The sequence below is a fragment of the Paramormyrops kingsleyae genome, chromosome 9, assembly GCF_048594095.1.
Source record: "Paramormyrops kingsleyae isolate MSU_618 chromosome 9, PKINGS_0.4, whole genome shotgun sequence".
Taxonomy (NCBI): Eukaryota; Metazoa; Chordata; class Actinopteri; order Osteoglossiformes; family Mormyridae; genus Paramormyrops; species Paramormyrops kingsleyae.
In genome coordinates, this window is record NC_132805.1 from 29,303,580 (window position 1) to 29,325,400 (window position 21,821).

At 43.0% G+C, this 21,821-nt stretch overlaps 2 protein-coding genes across 6 annotated transcripts; one reads left to right on the top strand and one right to left on the bottom strand.

The window, feature by feature from the left end:
- The first annotated feature begins 4,301 nt into the window (after positions 1–4,301).
- Positions 4,302–17,839, top strand: zfat (zinc finger and AT hook domain containing). 5 transcript variants are annotated; one of them, XM_023813051.2, is made up of 16 exons: positions 4,302–4,477; positions 5,660–5,824; positions 6,621–6,878; positions 7,086–7,265; positions 7,895–8,048; positions 8,516–9,879; positions 10,469–10,701; positions 11,067–11,154; positions 11,487–11,636; positions 13,684–13,857; positions 14,104–14,192; positions 14,320–14,458; positions 15,856–15,980; positions 16,232–16,352; positions 16,475–16,623; positions 16,765–17,839. In XM_023813051.2, the coding sequence occupies exons 1-16, from the start codon at positions 4,459–4,461 to the stop codon at positions 16,987–16,989; spliced, it is 3,633 nt and encodes a 1,210-aa protein (XP_023668819.2). In that variant the 5' UTR covers positions 4,302–4,458; the 3' UTR covers positions 16,990–17,839. The 5 variants fall into 5 exon arrangements, with proteins under 5 accessions (XP_023668819.2, XP_023668846.2, XP_023668828.2 ...); XM_023813078.2 differs by lacking the exon at positions 4,302–4,477 and adding an exon at positions 4,518–4,552; XM_023813060.2 differs by lacking the exon at positions 4,302–4,477 and adding an exon at positions 4,573–4,952.
- Positions 17,426–21,503, bottom strand: rbfa (ribosome binding factor A). The gene is made up of 7 exons (XM_023813086.2): positions 21,153–21,503; positions 20,749–20,788; positions 20,471–20,647; positions 19,821–19,933; positions 19,480–19,564; positions 19,230–19,309; positions 17,426–19,093 (listed from the first exon to the last, which is right to left on the bottom strand). The coding sequence occupies exons 1-7, from the start codon at positions 21,371–21,373 to the stop codon at positions 18,718–18,720; spliced, it is 1,092 nt and encodes a 363-aa protein (XP_023668854.1). The 5' UTR covers positions 21,374–21,503; the 3' UTR covers positions 17,426–18,717.
- Between the last annotated feature and the right edge of the window lie 318 nt (positions 21,504–21,821).

Here is a 21,821-nt window from a genome sequence, read left to right on the forward strand (position 1 = left end):
AACAAAATGAAATATAACAAGAACTTCTGCTCTCCAGAACATTACTGATACTTTGTTGGATGTGTTGAAGAACAGAATCAGTGTACGGTACTACATGATTATATACCATACACTTATTATTCCCAGGAATAGAGTCATCTTCAAAATACCATGGCAAAAAGCCGTGAGATTTTCCCTAGAACTCTTCATGTGCCCCTGATCAGAGGCACCAATTTCACTTGCATTTATAAGGATCAACTAATTTTCCTTAACTTGTTAGTGTAAGCAATTATTCAATTTAGGGTCTAGGATCAGTTATCCTTCAGTCCCTCTACAGCAATAACATTTATGTTCACTTTCCAAAGTAGGAACACTACACAGCTATTTTGGTTGACCAAGAAACAGTTTTAAAAGCCTAAAAGGTCATATATCTTTCACATCAATCAATCTGCAAGGGATTCTTTTTCCTCTATATTTAGATGTTTGCACAGCCCTTTCCTTCCTGGAATCGATGCAATGAAAGGCATAATCCTTAGCAAAATTAATTTAAACTCACTTCCTACAAACCAATTGTTTATTAGGACACCACCAGATTGCAAAAGTCATGCACACATGGCTTGCCAATTTCCCTGACCAAAGTAAATTCATAGATAACTGCAGAGGTGATGTTCTTTTCCCTACTCAGAAATACAGTGCCAGCTTCTCTCAACAACATGAAATCTGATTACTACGCTGATTGCAAACGCTGTAAACATTCCTCCTCTCACTGCTTTTATGTTAGCTATTAAAACTATTTCTTTAAGCCGGAGAGTCCCCTCTCGTACTACATATTCTTTAGACATAAATTAATTGTATCGACAAGTAATCCCAGCACATTTGCGTCCTTCACATCAAGTAAAAACGTGTCGTTACATTGTTGTTTTGTTTTTATTCGCAAAGCATAAGCAAAAGCGCAACATTGTAAGTTCCCGTCTCCTTCTGAGCTTCGCATGCATTCTTCATTGCTCAAAGCATTGCTCAAAACATTGCAATTCCAACCACTGATTTGGTCTAATTTCCGGTTCAATTCTGTCAGACGTTCTGATACAATTAAGCAATGCCTAATATACCATGAAGAGGCGTGTTATTTTGTGATTTGATGTCCAACGAAAGTAAATAAATAAATAAATTTCTTACAGCTACTTAACTTTCTGCCAATTCCCTTGTTGGCGGACTGCCAAACTTCCAGCACGTATTACTCTTAACGCATTACTCTTAATAGTATCATTGCGCTACGCTGTACAGCTAGATAAGTAGTCCCAATTTTTACACTACACTTAAATTGTCATGATATGTGTTTTCCATATTTTTATTCTAACTGCCTGTCATTCCATCCCACTTGATTATTTATTAAGTAGCTGCTTCAGAATTTAAACGGATAAACCTGCAGCATCTGTAAATTTCCCACGAAACGCGTTAATTTTAGCCGGAGCAGCGGCACGGGGGAGGCGGGACTCCGTTTCCATGACAATTGCGTCATTACTTTCCAGTGTCGGATAACTAAAGGTCAAACTAAAGACAAGAAGGACGGAAAAGAAACGGAAAAGATGAAGGAAAAGAACGAAGGAGGTGTCGGCTGTCCGGCTTTATCGGGAGGATTGGACGGGAAATTGGCCCGGCTGCGTTTGAGCTGCGGTGCCCGCGTTAATGTCCCCCAAACGAAGCGGGCTTTGGGGCGGTATGAGATGCGGGTCGTGCCGAGGACCGGGCGACGTCCTCCGGGGGAGTTTCGGTTCGCAGTCCCGCGGAGTACGATCCGGTAACCTTAGCTTGCTAGCTAGTTTGACCACTAAATTTTAATTCACAAATATTCTTTAACGTAAGCGGACGCGTGAAGATATCTGTCTTGCGCTTAGCAAGTAACGTATTTTATATAAATTGCTAGCAAGCTGTTTAGCTCTGTAAGAAATATGTACTCTGAGTATCCAGCACTCCGCCTAGACGGCTACCGGCTCTGTTTGCCTGGAGCTATAATATTTGCTTAGTCTTTTTAAGTATGACATGTCGCTTTGAAAACCTAAAACGTGAATATGGGTCTGATCATTTTTCCCGTAAACTATCCGAATTACGCTTTGTGGCAGATATTATATTCCGTATGTTCATTGCGGAAAAAGTTTTGCTAACCAAAGGTCAACTATTGAAAGTCACGTCCCGTCCTGTAGCTAAGTATTTCCAAGATGTCTCTGATCCAGAAATGTAAATTATAGCCATATAAAATAAGGCAAATGATTAAACTTTCAAAATCATTTGTACGGTCATATGGTAAAAGACATTGTGTCATTTCCCAGGGGCTGTTATGTTAGCCAGATTTTAACGTTAAAAACCTGTTTTACTCAATATATTCAGTGACAGAGCCTAACCCGCTATTATGCGACATTTTGCGTTCAGCAAATGGCATTTTTACAATAAGTATTCACTCCGCCATTGAATATAATAATAATAACAGATAATAAGAAATTAAATGACAGGGCGTTGCTGTTACGTGTAGTAGTGTCGAGCGCATGCATGATTAATAGAAGTTTAAAAATCACCAGAAAAGGAACAGGGTGATCATTTTACTTTAGTCAAACAATAAGGGATAACATAGAAACAATAGCGCCCAGGAACTGAACTGTGGTCAGTTTGTTTCAGTTGTGTATATTGTATTTCCCAGCCCTGATTGTTCCTTTCATTCATTTCTTGCTAATTCTCGTGCACCTGCAGGCATCACGTGAAACGTGGTTGTCTGGTGCTGTAAACATCCCCGACTGGAAGCTGTGTCATATTGTCTTGGCTTCCAGTCAGATGTTTGCTGCCACCGCCGGCCTCCTCCAGCTCCATGGAGAGAGAAAAGAACCATGAATGGTCACCTTTTTGTAATGCCAACGTCTAGATTTTCATCTTTTCTGCATTAGAGGTACATAAAAGCTGCATGTTGTATTCCCCTTTATCTGTCATGTATCATAAACAATAATAACAGGATCTTTTACATTTGTGTTACTGTGGAAATTGCTGAATGACTGAATGCATGAGTCTAATTAAGGCAATGAAAAGAAGTTTATTTGAAGACAATGTGGATATTAACTATACAATGAATGGTTAGTTGTTACTGTAATGAATCCACATGATGCTATTTTATTATTCTGCAAAATAAAATTAGTATATCTGTTTCCTTTTTGTGTGATTATTTTTTAAAAAACCTCATGCAAGTTCTCTTTTCACAATGTGTGCAGTTGCATTTGGTTTACAGGACTTAGCAGAATTAACTTAGTATTTATTGAAGTAATCTAACATTTAACAGTATATTATATTTAATAAACTTCATCACACTTTAATCAACACATTCATCAACACAGATGTATATGCAGATCCAGATGTTTGGATAAATGTGTCCTTTTTCTCACTCCTTTGAGTGTCATAACGTCAAAGTCATTTTAAATGATTCTCCCATCTTTCAGTAATTGTTACATTTCTGGCTGGTTGTGATAAACAATCTCTGAACTTTATGATTCTCTTATAAAAGTATTCAAATATTATGTAAGTACTACAGAAACCTGCTTTGGAGTTTCTTTACATAGCTGATGTTCACAGCTAAACCACATGTTCACAAATATCCATTTCCATCCAGTCACTATTGGAATGAGACAGGTGAGCTCTTGGTGCATGAGTAAATATTAGCTGGAATGTGGTACAAACTGGCTGTTATTTCAATAGTTGATCTGATTTCTTGAATAGATCTGATTTTGCTTTAATATTATTGTTAATATTGAAAGTAAAAGGACAGAACTGCTGTAGACTGGATATTATGGCTGCAACTAATTCAAATTATTTGCAACAATTATCTCATGATTTGTTACTTTGTAACTATTCTCCTGCTAAATAATTTGTGCTTAGTGACTGCTATTTACATACAAATGTCAATCATTGTTGTCTTGATATGAAACTATTTAAATTATTTTTTTTAGATTTATTTGAAATACTTTTAATTTGTCCGATATACAAAGTCAGTTGTGCATTCAAAATGCTTCCCCAAATTTAAGCTTCATGTCATATTTTTAGAATGTAATGTATTTTTTATATAAACTACTATAATGCTATGTGTAATAATTAAGTTAGCTTAATTCGATTAATATTATTATACGTATTTACATGACATGACTCACCTACTTAGTGTTTCCTTTAGGAATTTTCGGTATAACCTCAGTCCTCAGCGCCATAGTAACAGCTTCCCAAAGCGAGACAATAGAGGGCGCCGTAAAAAAATGACACTCGCCTTTCGACTTTCTACCCGACGGGGCAATCAGTCAGAGACTTCATCCGCCATGTCTGATATCGCAGATTCGCCAGAAACGTTTGTCAAAACTATTCGAATAAAATACATTATTGCGATTGAAAAAAAATTATAAGACATTCCGACGAACAGCTACGGTGTTTAAGGTGCAGAGTTTTATTTTAGGAGTCATGGACGCCTCGAATTCAGGTAGGCACTAGTATAACTTGAATATGTTTTTTCCGTTGCATGTAGCTAACTAGCTAGCTAGATGTCGACGTGAAGGTAACGAAGCCAGTGGCTCTGCGCAGACCTGATAGAAGCTCCCCGTAACCGCCCACTGAGTTTCTCGCTTAATTAGTCATTTTTGTATAACTGTAAACAGGCATTCCGGCCGAGGGTGGGCTGTAGTTAGCTGGGTTTTCTAACCGCCTCGGGTTTTGCTGCTTTGTCGCTGTTGTCACTAGCCGTGGGTCCCCGCCTCGGCGCTTTTGCGGGTTATTTGACAGTAGAGCCCGGCTCAGCTCAGCGGTATCTTTGCTCAAGCTGCGTCACACCGTATTACAAGTGTTTTTTGTTTTCGTTTTGCTTTTTAGCCGCGTTATATAAAACAGGGTTGCCAACTTTGGTCAGCTGGCTGGAGTGAGATTTTCAATTGGAGACTAGTCTGCACACGCATTTGCATGTATGTAAGAGTTGTATTACCTTGTAAGTCGTCGGTAGGGTTTGCAAACTGCCCCAACGCTTTTGATGTAGCTAATTTTAGGTTCATAATGGAATAATATAGATTTGCCATAAGATTTCTCGTGACTGTAAGCCTGAAAGCGTGAGAGTCACGCCAGATGCCTGTGAGTTGGCAACTCTACTAAAATATTTAAGAACCACTTATTTAGCTTTCGTTTTCCGTTTCTTTTACATTTGTTTATAGATAATGTATCATACAAACAAAATAAAGGACAATTCACACGAGGGGTAAAGCTATTTGTACGTTTTGACCAGAAACAATATAAATTAAAACTGTAACATTGTCGTGTAATTCATGTTTGGCACCGAACCGAATTTATGTATGTTTGTACATACTGGCGCAATAAAGAGTTACAAGTTCTGAAATTGAACACGTTCAATTTTTATATGAAAAGTGTATTTTTGTGTATGCATGGTAGTTTTTAGTTCTTACCGTGCTATTATCCGATAATGTACTTCTGTTCTTATTTTGTATCTGTAAGTTTGCTACGTGATATTATTTTTAGGTAGGTTTAAATAAGCTATAAAGGATGTTTTAAAGATGCTTTTTGCTCGATTTACCTTCTCCAAGTCACAGTCGATGTTCACATGGTGGTGTTTGTCGTGGTTGTATTTTTTTTCTTCTAAATAAATTAATTTATTTCACAGGTGGAGTTTCAATCTTTATGTGCAAAGTCTGCAACTTATTCTCTCCTAGCAAAGCAAAGTTGCTCACTCACGTGTCTGAGAAACACAGCCTCGATGGGCTCGACTCTGATGACATCATTGTCCCTCTCAGGCCTTTAGCAGCGGGTCAGGCAGAGAAGAGCGGAGGTGAGCGTTCTCCCTGGATCAGAACTAAAACTGAAACATCCTTTGGCATCATATGAGTGACTCATGAGCACTGAGCTGAGGCTGCTGTTGTCATATTGGCAAAACTATAAAGAGAAGCTCTAGGTAAGCAGTTGAACTGTCAAAGCACTGGCTATTTTTATTTAGAAGTATGAAGTGTAGCAACATTTTATTCAACATCTAAAGGACAGTGCAAGAGATTAAGGGAAATGTTACTTTTTTCTCTTGTGCTTGTCAGTCAAGTAGGGTAACTGATATTCCATTTTTTGTACCTCAGTTTGAGTTCATATGCAAGTTTTACCTGCCGCAGTCTAGCAGTTTTGACAAACTCAGCTGAACATTTCACATCAAAGCTTGTTTGGAACTTATACCTGCAGTTTCTTGAACTAAACTGAAATGACTTTACTGACATTCAGACCATACAGCAAGGAGTACACAGCTGATTATAAGTACAGTTTAACTGCTTGACAGTTATATGCCTCGTTAAACATGGATTTCATGATATGAGGACACATTTGAAGGATCAACATTATAACAGGTGTATGAAATTTTGAATAATTCCTTTTGAAATAATTGAGGTGACAGGTGAAAACTCATGTGGCTACAGTATCAGAATCTATTCTTGAGAAATTTGTTGCATACCACCAAAATCAGTATTTCTCAAGCACATCTATAAATCTTTAAGTATCCAAATGGGATTATATATGTTCTGGTACATTGTTGTGTTTGGTGTTTTTTTTTTTTTTTTTAAAGTACATTTTTTTTTTTTTTTTTGTAGAGTTCCCTGTTAAGAGGAAACGAGGCAGGCCAAAGGGATCAACAAAGAAGGTCTGTTCAGATGTCGTGCAAGACAACCCCTCCGGTCAAAAACCATCCCCTGAGGTCCAGACACGGATTGCGGAAGAGCAGGAGAATGAAGTCACTGGTTCCCTGGACTGCAAGAAGTGTAATCGTAAATTCTGCAACAAGCGGCAGATTACAAAACACATCTGCATCATAGGACTTAAAGAAGAGGGTGATGAAGAGGATGGCACTGGTATTTGAGCACACGTCACTAATGTTTGTGTTTGCCATACATAGTTGCATAATTCTTTATGAATTTAAATCTCACCAAAATATGGTGAATTAAATTGTGACTAAGAAAACGGCACTCGTGTTAAGTAGGATTATTGTGTGAAGTCATTTGCTGCTTTTTTTCTCCCAATAAGAACCAATAAAGTATGTTTCCTTTTAAATGTAATAGTTAATGACCCTGCGGTCAAGTTGCCAGCAGAGGGGAGGGAAGAAGAGAGAGAGAGGCTTCCAAAGAGAAGCCGGACCGGTCGGCCGGAGAAAATCTGCAGTGTTAAAGACCTGGAGCAAGGGGGCGCCACCAAAAACCCCATCATCAGTGTTGTTCTTACGGCCCATGAGGCAATTCCAGGTGAGACAGATCAGCATAAGAGTCAAAGGGCAACAAAGTAGTGTTGCTACTGAGATGTAATCTAGAGGTTATTGAGAATTTAATTTTTTTTTATCCCCTAAAAATTATTGCACTGGACTGATTATAAACACTGTTTATTTTTCTTAGCTGACATAAATTTATGATTTTATGTTTGAAGCAGTATTTTGTATGATGTATTGGGGCAGTGATCCCAAGGTTTGATCGTACCTGATTCTGTCTTGTCTAACTGGAGTGATTCCTGTGTACCTGTATTTGTACAAATGGCAAGATAAGAAGCTATTATCATAGCTAGGCAGAAGGTTCCCTCTAACTGTGTGTCTCCTCTCAAATATCCCATCGTGCTTTGCATTTTTTGTGTCATACACACATATAGAAGTGAGTGTGAAGCTTGGGGTCAGAGCGTAGGGTCTGCCATCCATCCAGCACCCCTGGACCATTTTTTGGGGGTTACGGGCCTTGCTCAAGGGCCCAAAGGAGATGCGGCTTCTCTGTCGGGCATAGGATTCGAACCAACAACCTTCCGATCACAGGGACAGTGGCCTAACCTGCTGAGTCGCACACTGCGCCCCCCTATTGGATGAGTGTATAAAGTTTATTTGTTGTTTCAGGTGCCACCAAGATTGTTCCCATTGAAGCCTCACCAGCAGAGCCTGCCCCTACCACTGAGCCAGAAGCTAGTAGTGAGGCAGCCGGACAGAAGAGAGGCTACCAGGAATATGCAATACAGCAAGCGGCTTATGAAGTACCCCTGAAGTCAAACAGGTACTGGATGGGAGTGCTTATTGTTAGCCGGAGGTTACAGTCAGTGGCCTGTATTCCCAGTGAAAATATTTCTCTAGAAGTATTACTGTTAAATCAGTAACTTTATGTAGAGGACATAAAAATGGACAAAAAAAAATCTAAAATCTATTAATTGTGTACTATAACATATTTTTTTTTTTTCTTGGGAGATAAGGAACAGTGAGAACCATATCTATATGGAACACAGATAAATTATTATGTAAAATGGATGTATATTTTCTTACAAAAAAGAACCAATACAAATGACCTGTCATGGGCTGAGAAACATAGAATACAGGATTATATTTACGTACCCACTGCTAAACGTTATGCCCCATTCAGTTTTGTACGGTCTTTTTGCTAAGGTATTGTTAGCCATTGTTACTACACTCTGTGTAGTAGTAGAAGTAACATATTTAGTAATCCTACTCGCGCGTATCTTCTAACAGGCTTGGGCAGACCCAGTTGAAGATCTTTACCTGTGAGTACTGCAACAAGGTTTTCAAGTTCAAGCACTCTCTGCAAGCCCACCTGAGAATCCACACCAATGAGAAGCCATTCAAGTGCCTACAATGTGACTATGCCAGTGCTATTAAGGCCAACCTCAGTGTCCACATGCGCAAACACACTGGGGAGAAGTTCAGTTGTGAGTACTGCTCCTTTAACTGCCTTAGCAAGGGTCACCTGAAGGTCCACGTGGAAAGAGTGCACAAGAAGGTGAAGCAGCACTGTCGCTTCTGTAAGAAGAAGTATTCCGACGTCAAGAACCTGCTCAAACATATACGTGAAAGCCATGATATGGAGGATAAGAATGTGAAGGACTCCTATGAGGAGTTTAGTCTCCAGACTCGGGAAGGCAAAAGGCAGCTGCTCTACGACTGCCAGATATGCGATCGTAAGTTCAAGAACGAGCTGGACCGAGACCGTCACATGATGGTGCACGGGACCGAGAGGCCGTTCGGCTGTGAGCTCTGTGATCACGGCTCTACTAAATACCAAGCCCTGCAGGTGCATATCCGCAAACACCCGTTTGTCTACGTGTGCTCGTTGTGCCTGCAGAAGTTCGTCAGCTCCGTCCGCCTGAAGGCGCACCTCCGAGATGCTCACCCTGACGCAGAGGAGGCCGCGGCCTTTGCCGAATCCATTAACCGCAGCTTCTGCCTGCTGGAACCTGGTAGCGATATTCAGAGAGAGACACTGAAGCAGGAGGAGCTGCAGATCACAGAGGAGCTCTCTCTCCTCAACACGCAGCAGCACATGCTGGTTCCCGAGCTGGGATCTTCTGGGGAGGTGATGCCTGTCCCAAGTGGTGGAGCAGTCAGCATGGAGTCTCACATCCTGATGCAGAATACGGGCTTTGTGGAAGTCATGGAGAGTTTTCCGCAGGAAGTGTGTACCACACTGGTCTGTGATAGTCAGGAGCCTAAGGAACACGCTATGGATGAGGGGACCTCAGAGGCTGCCGCAGAGAAGGTGTCACACGAGGATGACCGACGTGAAAACGGTGTGAGTTACACCGAGGCAGATTCTTCAGTAGCATCTCTAGGGAAATCATCTGACGTTCAGCATCCTGATGTTGAAAAAGACAAGGCTGTTGCGTCAGATCCTCAGGTGAACGTCGAACTGGTCCAGGTCATGGAGTCCGCACCTCGGACACGTGTTTCAAATGGAGAGGTGGACGTGAGCTCAGCACCACAAGAGGAAAGAACGGCATTTAGGCAAATTATAGACGGCATGCAGAAACGGCAGCTGAACATGGAGGTCTTCGAGAGGATCAGAAAAGTGTATGGAGACCTTGAGTGTGAATACTGTGGTAAGATTACCGTCGAGAAATATGCCCATGACTTAAAATGTATGCTGAGAAATTAAAGGCAAGCTTCTCCCTTGTTGACCCAGGGACATGTTGAGCAGAGGAAAATCAGGATGTCTGTGATATTTCATTACTTCATATGTTCTGATCAGTACAGAATACCATTTTGGACTCAGTCCAATGACATGCAGTTGATGTCTTTGAAATGTGTATTATTCTGTATGTATGGGTGTAGTATGATGCACTGGAAGTCCGTTTGAGGTTTTTCTTTTTCCTTATGTCCCCTACTTCCTGGGATAGGCTCACTGATTATGAGTATGGATAGGTGAATGTTTGTGTATTGATATATTTGTTTAGCAGGTGCTTTTATCCAAAGTGACATAAATTTTTCAGAAAGTAGGGCCAGACAGTACCTGGAGCAATTATGGTAAAGGGCATTGGTCAAGGGCCCAACGGTAATATCACTCAGCTGACAATGGGGATTTGAACCGGTGACCTACTGATTTCAAGCACACCACCCTCCCATAAAATACCGTGTTTATTATGAAAGTATAGTGTATGAGTGTAGTGTAACCCCCTGTCTCTTGTGTAGGTAAGCTGTTCTGGTACCAGGTGCATTACAACATGCATGTGCGCACACACACCCGCGAGCACCTGCACTACTGCTCCCAGTGCAGCTACTCGTCCATCACTAAGAACTGCTTGAAGCGCCACGTCATCCAGAGGCACAGCAACGTGTCGCTGCGGTGCCCCACCGAGGGCTGTCAGTACTGCACGCCCGACAAGTACAAGCTACAGGCACACCTGAAGATCCACGCGGACACGGTGAGCGGCCTCTCGCTAAGATCCACCGCGGGGACACGCTTCTTTCAGCCTGGGACTTTGCCGTGGGTTTGAATGCACCACATTATCTCAGTTTAGAGATGTATGTGTGCACAGCTTAAAGTGAAGCTAAAACCAGGGGTACAAAAACTATAAAGTACATTGTAAGGCAGTTCTTCCTTTTGCTATGTGCATCTGATGCAGAAATTCACTGGTGTAGATGGTTGGTAAAGTTATGAATCGAAGTAGAATTTTAGACAGGAGTGCTGAGTGTTTATTAATACAGTTCTGTGTTAATAATAATAAACTGAATTGCCTGAATGCCATGTACTTATGAAATTTTGATACATTTTGCAAACTGTTTTCAGGACAAGAAGAACTATGTTTGTCCTGTCTGTGAACAGTCTTTCTCTGAAGATAGACTCATTAAAGCCCATATCAAAACCTTCCATCCTGGTAAGTTTCTTGTACTTTTGTCTATGAAAGGGCATTAAAGTGACACAGTACACTAATGTTTGTTTAGATTAGATTAGATTCCAGTACAAGTACTCGGACAATGAAATGCAGGCTGGCGTGTAATCCGAAAGTGCGGAGCAGTGCAAAAGTGCTAGAAACGTACAATATATGTGTGATAAATAAATACTTGTTATGGGTGTGACTCAGTGAAGAATAGCAGTGATGTTCGGAGGTCAGCAGGCCGCCAGCTGAGGGGCAGAATCTGAGGGGGATTCGTTATTTCATGGTTTGGATAGAGACATGAGCTTTGACGCGCTCCCTCCTTTCTGCAGATGTCCCCATGAGCACCATCTCTGAAGTCCTGGGGAGGCGGGTACAGCTGAAGGGGCTGATCGGAAAGAGGGCGTCCAAGTGCCCTTACTGCGACTGTTACTTCATGAGGAACGGCACCGACCTGCAGCAGCACATCTGGGCTCATGAAGGTAGACCTGGTGCCTACCTCACACACAGCCATAGCTCCACCCTAACCACACCCACCTCACACAGCCATAGCTCCACCCTAACCACACCCACCTCACACACAGCCATAGCTCCACCCTAACCACACCCACCTCACACACAGCCATAGCTCCACCCTAACCACACCCACCTCACACACAGCCATAGCTCCACCCTAACCACACCCACCTCACACAGCCATAGCTCCACCCTAACCACACCCACCTCACACACAGCCATAGCTCCACCCTAACCACACCCACCTCACACAGCCATAGCTCCACCCTAACCACACCCACCTCACACACAGCCATAGCTCCACCCTAACCACACCCACCTCACACACAGCCATAGATCCACCCTAACCACACCCACCTCACAACCAGCCATAGCTCCACCCTAACCACACCCACCTCACAACCAGCCATAGCTCCACCCTAACCACACCCACCTCACAACCAGCCATAGCTCCACCCTAACCACACCCACCTCACACACAGCCATAGCTCCACCCTAACCAGACCCACCTCACACACAGCCATAGCTCCACCCTAACCACACCCACCTCACACACAGCCATAGCTCCACCCTAACCACACCCACCTCACACACAGCCATAGCTCCACCCTAACCACACCCACCTCACACACAGCCATAGCTCCACCCTAACCACACCCACCTCACACAGCCATAGCTCCACCCTAACCACACCCACCTCACACACAGCCATAGCTCCACCCTAACCACACCCACCTCACATAGCCATAGCTCCACCCTAACCACACCCACCTCACACACAGCCATAGCTCCACCCTAACCACACCCACCTCACACACAGCCATAGATCCACCCTAACCACACCCACCTCACAACCAGCCATAGCTCCACCCTAACCACACCCACCTCACAACCAGCCATAGCTCCACCCTAACCACACCCACCTCACAACCAGCCATAGCTCCACCCTAACCACACCCACCTCACACACAGCCATAGCTCCACCCTAACCAGACCCACCTCACACACAGCCATAGCTCCACCCTAACCACACCTACCTCACACACAGCCATAGCTCCACCCTAACCACACCCACCTCACACACAGCCATAGCTCCACCCTAACCACACCCACCTCACACACAGCCATAGCTCCACCCTAACCACACCCACCTCACACACAGCCATAGCTCCACCCTAACCACACCCACCTCACAACCAGCCATAGCTCCACCCTAACCACACCTACCTCACACACAGCCATAGCTCCACCCTAACCACACCCACCTCACAACCAGCCATAGCTCCACCCTAACCACACCCACCTCACACAGCCATAGCTCCACCCTAACCACACCCACCTCACACACAGCCATAGCTCCACCCTAACCAGACCCACCTCACACACAGCCATAGCTCCACCCTAACCACACCCACCTCACACACAGCCATAGCTCCACCCTAACCACACCCACCTCACACACAGCCATAGCTCCACCCTAACCACACCCACCTCACAACCAGCCATAGCTCCACCCTAACCACACCCACCTCACAACCAGCCATAGCTCCACCCTAACCACACCCACCTCACAACCAGCCATAGCTCCACCCTAACCACACCCACCTCACACACAGCCATAGCTCCACCCTAACCAGACCCACCTCACACACAGCCATAGCTCCACCCTAACCACACCCACCTCACACACAGCCATAGCTCCACCCTAACCACACCCACCTCACACACAGCCATAGCTCCACCCTAACCACACCCACCTCACAACCAGCCATAGCTCCACCCTAACCACACCCACCTCACAACCAGCCATAGCTCCACCCTAACCACACCCACCTCACACAGCCATAGCTCCACCCTAACCACACCCACCTCACACACAGCCATAGCTCCACCCTAACCACACCCACCTCACACAGCCATAGCTCCACCCTAACCCCCACACGTCTAGTTAAACAGTCTTTTTCGCATTGATGTTTCTGTAATAAATCTGTATCGCTCGACCTGTCTTGGCAGGGATAAAGCCGTACAAATGTTTACTGTGTGAATACGCCACGCGCAGCAAAAGCAACCTGAAAGCGCACATGAACCGGCACAGCACGGAGAAGACACACCTCTGCGACATGTGCGGCAAGAAGTTCAAGTCCAAGTGCACCCTCAAGAGTCACAAGCTGATGCATACGGCGGACGGTCAGTGTGCTTCTGGGAGACGCTGGTGTAAGGGGGTGCACCGCAGGGGGGCGGGGATCGGCCGCTCGGGGTCTAAGTGGGGACGGGGGGGGGGGGGAATCGGCCCCTCCGGCTGCGAGGGGGGACAAAGGGTCTTGAAAGATTATAGGGGTCAGTGTATTATTTAATAACCCCTGCAACTTCTGTGGATGATGTTAAACACTGACGCCCTCTGACTCACCCCCGTGCCGCATGTGACCCTCACAGGAAGGCAGTTTAAATGCACCGAGTGCGACTACACGGCTGTCCAGCAGCCACAGCTCCTGCGCCACATGGAGCAGCACGCCGCCTTCAAGGTAACGTCTGCACCTGAGAGACGGCTCACAGCAACGGCGTAGTGCTGCTCTGACGTACTAGTAAGAGTTTAAAGCTTTGGAAATGACCTCCTTTGGGGTTGCTTTTCCCGTTTCCCGTTCGGCCCAGCCCTTCCGCTGTGCCCATTGTCACTACTCCTGCAACATGTCGGGCTCCTTGAAGAGACACTACAACAAAAAGCACCCCGATGAGCAGTACTGCAACGTGGAACCTGAGACGCCGGCCGCGGACGTGGTGATCCAGCAGGGTGAGGAGGACACTGCGCCTATCAGGGGCGGCTGCTGTTTGTCAAGGCCCTTCTGCAACACTGTGTTTCTTACATCGTCATTAGATTAGATTAGATTCAACTTTGTCATTACACATGTATAAATACAGGGTAACGAAATACAGTTTAGCATCTAATCAGAAGTGCAGAGAGTAGCAAGTGCAGTATGTACAATTTGTACAGTCGAGAATATGTACAGAGGTGGGAATAGTTATGTACAGATTATGTACAAATAAGTGAGCAGATAAGGGCAGTGTGAATTGTGGGGATAAATTAGCATTAGTAAAATACAGATAAGTTCAGTAGATATACAGATATTCTATATTGCTATACAGAAGGACAAATATACAGATATACTATGGACAAGTATACAGATGTGCTACGTATACACAGATGTACAGATGTTAGTAAACAGATCTACAAAGTGTAGAGGGTTAATGGTGTGTGCGGATAGGAAGGTTCAGCGGAGGACTGAGTTCAGCAGGGTGGCAGCTGTGGGGAAGAAGCTGTCCCTAAATCTGCTGGTTTTAGTGTGTGGGTGTAATCATGTATCTAAGGAACGGCAAAGGTTTTATAGGAAATAACTCTCTGAGGGAAATAACTTTTTATGCTATTTCACTATAGGCCCCATTTTGTGAAGCATCTTTGCCCCACAGGTCACCTGTAGGGGCCTGCTGGGATATTTATATCATACAGTGTCCCCTGTCTCTTGCCTTGTGTTTCCAGGTATAGGCCCTACGCCACGGTTGTCCGGTTCCGGTCCTGGACGGGCAGAACCCAATACAGTTTGCAGATTTCCCAGCTCAAACACACCATAATCAGCTAATTAGTTTAATAGGTGTGTCTGAGCTGGGAAATCTGTAAACTGGACCCCCAGGACTGGAATTGGAGAACCTTGGTCTAGGCTTACCAGGAACTGTATACTGGGTAAGCATTTATAGCTGACGGATCATGCAACAGATATTCCTAAAGATAAAGTAACACACAGTAATATTCAGTGATGATACATCATCCATCCCTCCTTCCATCCATCCATCCATCTTGCAGCCTGCCTTTATTGGGTTGTCCCAATCTGCAATGGGGCACAAGGCTGGGATTCCCCCTTTGCCAGCATGCCAGTCCACTGCCAGGCACACACAAGCACACACTCACACTCCATGGGTGATTCAGAGGTGCTGCTCACCTAGCGCATGTTCTTCGACTGTGGGATAACCAGCATAACCATTATATACCATATATATCAACATGCTGGGCTGGAAACAGTGTAACTGTTGTATACTGTATATGTAAATAATCTGGGCTGGAAAGAAAATACCTGATGCATTGACCAAATTTTTAGTGTTTGAGAGAGAGTTTGATTTTGTATTTGCTCTTTGCAGGAGGAGTGAACTGCCCAGTGTGTAACTATGTGTATGGTACTAAGTGGGAGATGAACAGGCACCTGAAGAACAAGCACGGCCTCAAGCTAGTGGAGAATGACACCATCGGGGTGAACCAGTGGGAGGTAAGGCTGGCTGCCTGGTCTCTGATTGCAGCACATGTAAGAGATTCTGCCATTTACTCTCATTAAGTTGTGTGATAATTTTGTAATTTGTGTAAATCATTTACCTAAAATTTAGTTGTTTAAATGGAATTTTCATCCCAATCGACTTACAGTATTTGCATATTCATGCTCCATTGTCAGCCACTGCCTGTTGAAATGACCATGAGAGCTTGTATTATGAATGGAGACACTGCACGTCTGTGTTTCCCTAGGTGGGTGAGTCACTGAAGGAGACCCCTACTCAGTACCTCCACATCACAGAGACGGAGGACCTTCAGGGGACAGAAGCTGCGGTATCTGCTCTCCAGGATCTGAGATACAACGCAGACAATGGTGAAAGCAGTTACTCTTTTTAAATGTCCTTTTTATCACGTGTTAATTTGCCTTTTGCTGGTTACTTTGCACTCATGCCAAGTCCACTGTGCTGACCTTGTGCCTCCGGCCTCCCCTTCCAGCTGTTGTATCCACCACCTCAGGCGAAAGCCTGGACCCCACAGCAGTCAACATCCTCCAGCAGATCATTGAGCTTGGCTCCGAGAATCCTGACAGTACCGTCGCGTCTGTTGTTGCCATGGCTCCCGGCACAGTTACAGTGGTAGAGCAGGTGAGAAAAGACCTTGATCTTCCTCATAGAACGACTTGGTAAAACGACCATATTATGGAATCCCCCCCAGCACACACATACACACCATGATGTTCAGTGTTAAACGATGGACTAATGAACTAATCCCACACTCATGTGCAGGTAGCAGAAGAGGAGCAACAGACTAACCACACAGTGATGATCCAGGATGCCTTACAGCAAGCCTCTGTTGGGCTGGGGGATGAGCACCACTTGGTTGTGTCTTCCGATGACATGGAGGGCATCGAGACTGTTACGGTGTACACACAAGGGGAGGATGCCTCACAGTTCATCGTCTACGTCCAGGAGGCTGTCCGCGCTGAGGAGCAGACAGTAGAGGCGGTCTAGGTCTTGCCATGGATGGGGACAGGCCTGACCCTGATTTGTCCCCAATCTTCCATGAGTAGTGTCACTTGTTTCCAGGTATCTCCAGGTATGCATATACTCAGTTTGAAACTTTCAGCTACGTCCTGTGTCACAGAATGTTACTTTTGACCCTTATACCACACACTGCATTATTACAACTTAATTCGTTTTCCTGTTGCAAAATCATGCAAGAATAGGTTATGGTTTCTTCTGACATTTTTAAGTGTTTTTAGAATGGTGTCTTTGTCAAAAACTATTTAGGATTCATTTTATAGTTGCATACAAATATTACTACCAATAGCTACTGGTTTGTGTTCTGAACGATCAGGAAAACCACTAAAAATGTTTCTCTTAGGTGAAACTCTTAAAAGTATCCGAAATGTCAATTAAGCATTGAGAAAAATATGAGACTTACATCTTGCAACAAATTCTTGCATTGTTTGAAATTTTCAAAAATTTACATATTGAAAATCACGCATAAACGTTACGCACAATCTGCGAACTTTGTTCGGAATATGGTATATAGTCAGAGTTGACATGCAAAACTAAATATACCACAGCAGTATTCTGGCCTGTGTCTAATAAGGTCTTGTATAAGATTATGAAAATACTTAAATTTGTAACTACTTCAATGACACTATAATGGAAAGTAAAATAAAATCACGTCTGTTCATAGACAAATTCTATATCTTTTTGGTGTATTTGAACTTGTCCCAGTTGTATATTTTGTAGTTAAACTAATTTAATATTTCTATATTGTAGTTGTACTTAATGGAGGATAAGGGGAAAATTCTTGCCATATTTTTAAATTAAAAACCTTTTGAACAAAAAACCCTTCAATGTATACTATTTCCTTTGTCTGCAACTTGATTTGTTTCTCTATTAGACAGTCACACACGCAGGGCAGCACACTGGTATAGTGGTTAGTACTGGCGCCTCACAGCTCTGGGATCTGGGATCAAGTTTCTGCCTGGGTTCTCCCTGTGTCGTCATGGGGATTTCTCCGGGGTACTCTGGTTTCCCCCCCCCACAGTCCAAAAACATGCGGAGTTTAACTGAAGTTGCCAGATTGTCCGTAGGTGTCCTTGTGTGAGTGAATGGTGTGGGTGCGGGTTGGCACGCCATCCTGGGTCGTTCCCTGCCTTGTGCCCCTAGCTTCTGGGATAGGCTCCAGACCCCCCACCACTGTTCTGCAGAACACGGAAGTTAACAGTGTTAAAGGGTGACTTGTCTCAAGCGAGTTCCCAGAACTTTATCTGGGTATCACTGACACCCGCTATGTAACACGTCCAAATCCACTGTTTCACAATGCACAAGTCTGTGTGTGTTCTGCATCGGCCAACCCACAGTTTTCCTTGAAAGAGGAGTATATAATGTTCGAATTTCAGACCAGTTAACTGCTTTTTGAGATTTGAGTAAACAGCTGAAGCTGCAATAAGGTCATTGTTCAACTTGTATGATGTCAGCAATTTGGCTTCTGTTTAGCATAGAGAAATTATCACTAGGAGGGAACCCCCCCTAGATTATATATAATCAACTTCTGCCCTGCTAGTGCATCATTTGCTAGGACTTCAGGAACATACATTTACTGGGGAACTCATTATTCATAATCAATCTGCAATACACAATGATCTTAACAACATGAGCAACACAAGCATAGCAGCAGAGAACCAGACCACCAAAATAAACAAAAAAACACTGCATTTTTTTTCATGTCCAGGGTTTTGAGCTTCTCTCCTTTTCCATAAAGCCGTTGACCTGTGTAGTTCCATCTCCATATTCCTCATCCTCTTGATCTTCCCTTTCCTCCTCCTGCCTATACCTGGCCAGCAGGTAGTCCTCTGGTGTGATGTCGTCGTTGTCAAGGAGACGTTTCAATTGTCTCTTCTTCTTAATTATTTTTTGCTTCCTTAGGTCCTCCAGTAAGTCAAGGTGCTGTTGCGTGGATACCACAGTACAGTCATCGTTTTTGTAGTCTCTCCGCTTCTGTTTATGCTCCAGTATCTGTTTCATCAGTGCTTCATGGTCAATGCCAAACAGATTAGTCTGTTTGGAAACACCCAACTTTCCCCTCTGATCAGATTCTCTGTGTAAACAAGCAAATGTTAGAAGGTAAGGTTCCTTCAGTGTCTTATCAGTACCTATTAATGTAATTTGCAATCTAAAATGAGTCTGAGAAGAGAAGTTAAACTAAACAAAATGGAAGTAATCAGAATTCTCACCCATCCTTTATACTCGGTTCAAATTTTTCCTCCTCAGTGAATTTTTCACCGAGGTCAGCTATCTTCAGCAGATTTTCAACCTAGAAACAAGCAGTAATCCTCTGTGGAAATGCACTTCTGCTGGTCTCGGTATCCAAAACACTTTCATTTGAATGAGTTGTGAAACATCTCAGGAAAGGCAAACACCTCTTCGACAGATCTAGGCAGTATGTGCAATTCTAGAATAATTTTTATGTAAGATGTGCAGTACCTCGGAAATGGCAGCATACACTTTGTCTTTGATGAACATCACCGGAGGAACGCTGCCCATGACTTGGTGCGAAATGAGAAGATACCTACCACAAATTTCAATGTCTAAGTTCAAAATGATTTATATCAGAATTGGTTAATTATACCAAGTAAACTGTAATAATTTATATGGAATTCTTCTCAGAAAAGGTTAATTTGATTATCAGTGTAAATTACATTAGCATGAAAATATATGACAAACTGGGATAAAAACAACCAGGCATCTTTACGTTTTCTAATTAACTTGACCAGCACTAGGGAGAGCAGAGGAGAGAGCCCCCTGCTGACGATATCCAGCACTACCTTATCCGAGGAGCACATCGGTCCAGTGTTTGTTGAATCTGGCTGTCCTTTTCATGGGTCCCAGTTGTTCTCCAGTAAATACGGCAGCTGGAGTAATCCCCCGCCAGTGAGACCTTACAGCAAGGCACATCATTTACACCGATTTAATTATAATATGCTGAATATTATAGTACTATGTTACATCTTTTTTTGTTTACACATTACTACTTTACTATACCAGTTTGTCATACTATACCATGATGACTGAAAACGCCAAAAAGAGATACAGCATTTATTTAAAATCACTATGTAAATCAGATAGTTTTAATGCAAAAATTTCCATTTCTTGAAAAATGACAATACTGAATCTAATATTTAGAGAGTATATTATGGCCTGAGGTTTAAAATTATATATACCGGTAATTGTAATTCAGGGAATTGTTATTTCACCAATCACTGCCTTGATGGCCATTCATTGTAATCTTCCAATTATAAATGTTAAGTGTTTAAATGTCATTTGACATTGTTCCTTTTATATTTTTATACTGTTAACTAAACAAGAAGGCAGACGTAAACAAGAATGACTGTTTTGCTTTAAAGATATTAACCAAAACAACCCAATTTCCCCAAGTAAATCTGTGACTGATCTTTCTCCCAGTGTAAGATCTTACTTTAGAAATGTCTAATCCCAGGTTGTAAATTTCAGGGCTGACTTCAGGCGTGCTCAGAAGATCGCTGATAGCCTTGAACAGAAGGTTGTTAAGGATCTTTATTCTTGCACTTTCTCCATGATTCTGTTTCCTTTGCGTGGTCAGATTCAACCCATCAGTATGAGTGGACGGTACCACCTGTCTCAGGCAATGCAAAGTGTTAGTTTGTTATACTGCCTTACAAAACATGCTACAATGGAAGGAGATTATCTGGCTTGAAAGAGAAAAAATATTCTTACTTGTTTGGGAACAAAACTGCTTTTGTACCAAAGTTTTTTCCTGTAATAGAAAAACAGTTAAATATTTCAATCAAGATCAGTTGCAATCACCAGGAGAAGAAATTCAAAAGACTTTGAGGAAACTAATACCATAAGAAACTGATATTGTCAGTCTGTGTGTGTGTGTGTGTTTCAGGGATGAAAAAGGTTCCTTATTTGCTTTACTTGTGAACTACATTAAATACACGTTGTTTAACCAACTAGTAAGATACACAAGTGGACAGCGCATTAATAATAAACACGACATTATATCAGGATATTACCACCAAATGCATTTGACTTTGCTACTCGGTACAAGGATGAACTGTCCTATACTGTATAAATAACCGGTTAGTTAAAAAATGTCGGTTGTTGTGCCAACTTACTTGGTTTTCACGTCGAACTTCTTTAGCAAATTTTTGCCCTGCTGAACGGAGCATGTATGGATTCCTCCTCCAGCTCTTCCTGCCTTCGGTTCTCCGGGGAGCAGTTGATAGCATTGTAGTTGTGTGGCTTCCGCAAACAACCAGATCTTTGGGATCGAATTAGCACGATATTGAAAAGCTGGACATTTTCTGAAGTAAAACGGAGTTCTAGAAACAAACATAGCTTCAACAAACCGCTAAACCTGCTATTAAAAGCTCTCCATTCACGCGGCTACAGCTAATGCTCACGGCTACTGACTGTGGTGGTGACGACGTGACGTACGATTGGCTAAAAAAATTATTGACTTGTTAGGTCTTGATTTATTCGAACAGGAAATGTAATCGAAACGAGAACTGCAAACAGCAGAAAAATATACAAACATCTATCTAACATTTTACATATAATTTGATTTTTTTTATTTCATTCCTGTTACATTGTATACCTTTATTATTACGGCAACTGCCCACCCAGTGTTGCCAACGCATTTACATGTATGTAACAGTTTTATTACCTTTTAGATAGTCTGCAGAGTTTTGCAAACTGAAAAACCCAATGCTGGTAATGCAGCTAATTTTAGGTTTATAATGGAATACTATAGATTTGCCGTAAGACTTCTTGCGTGAGCGTGA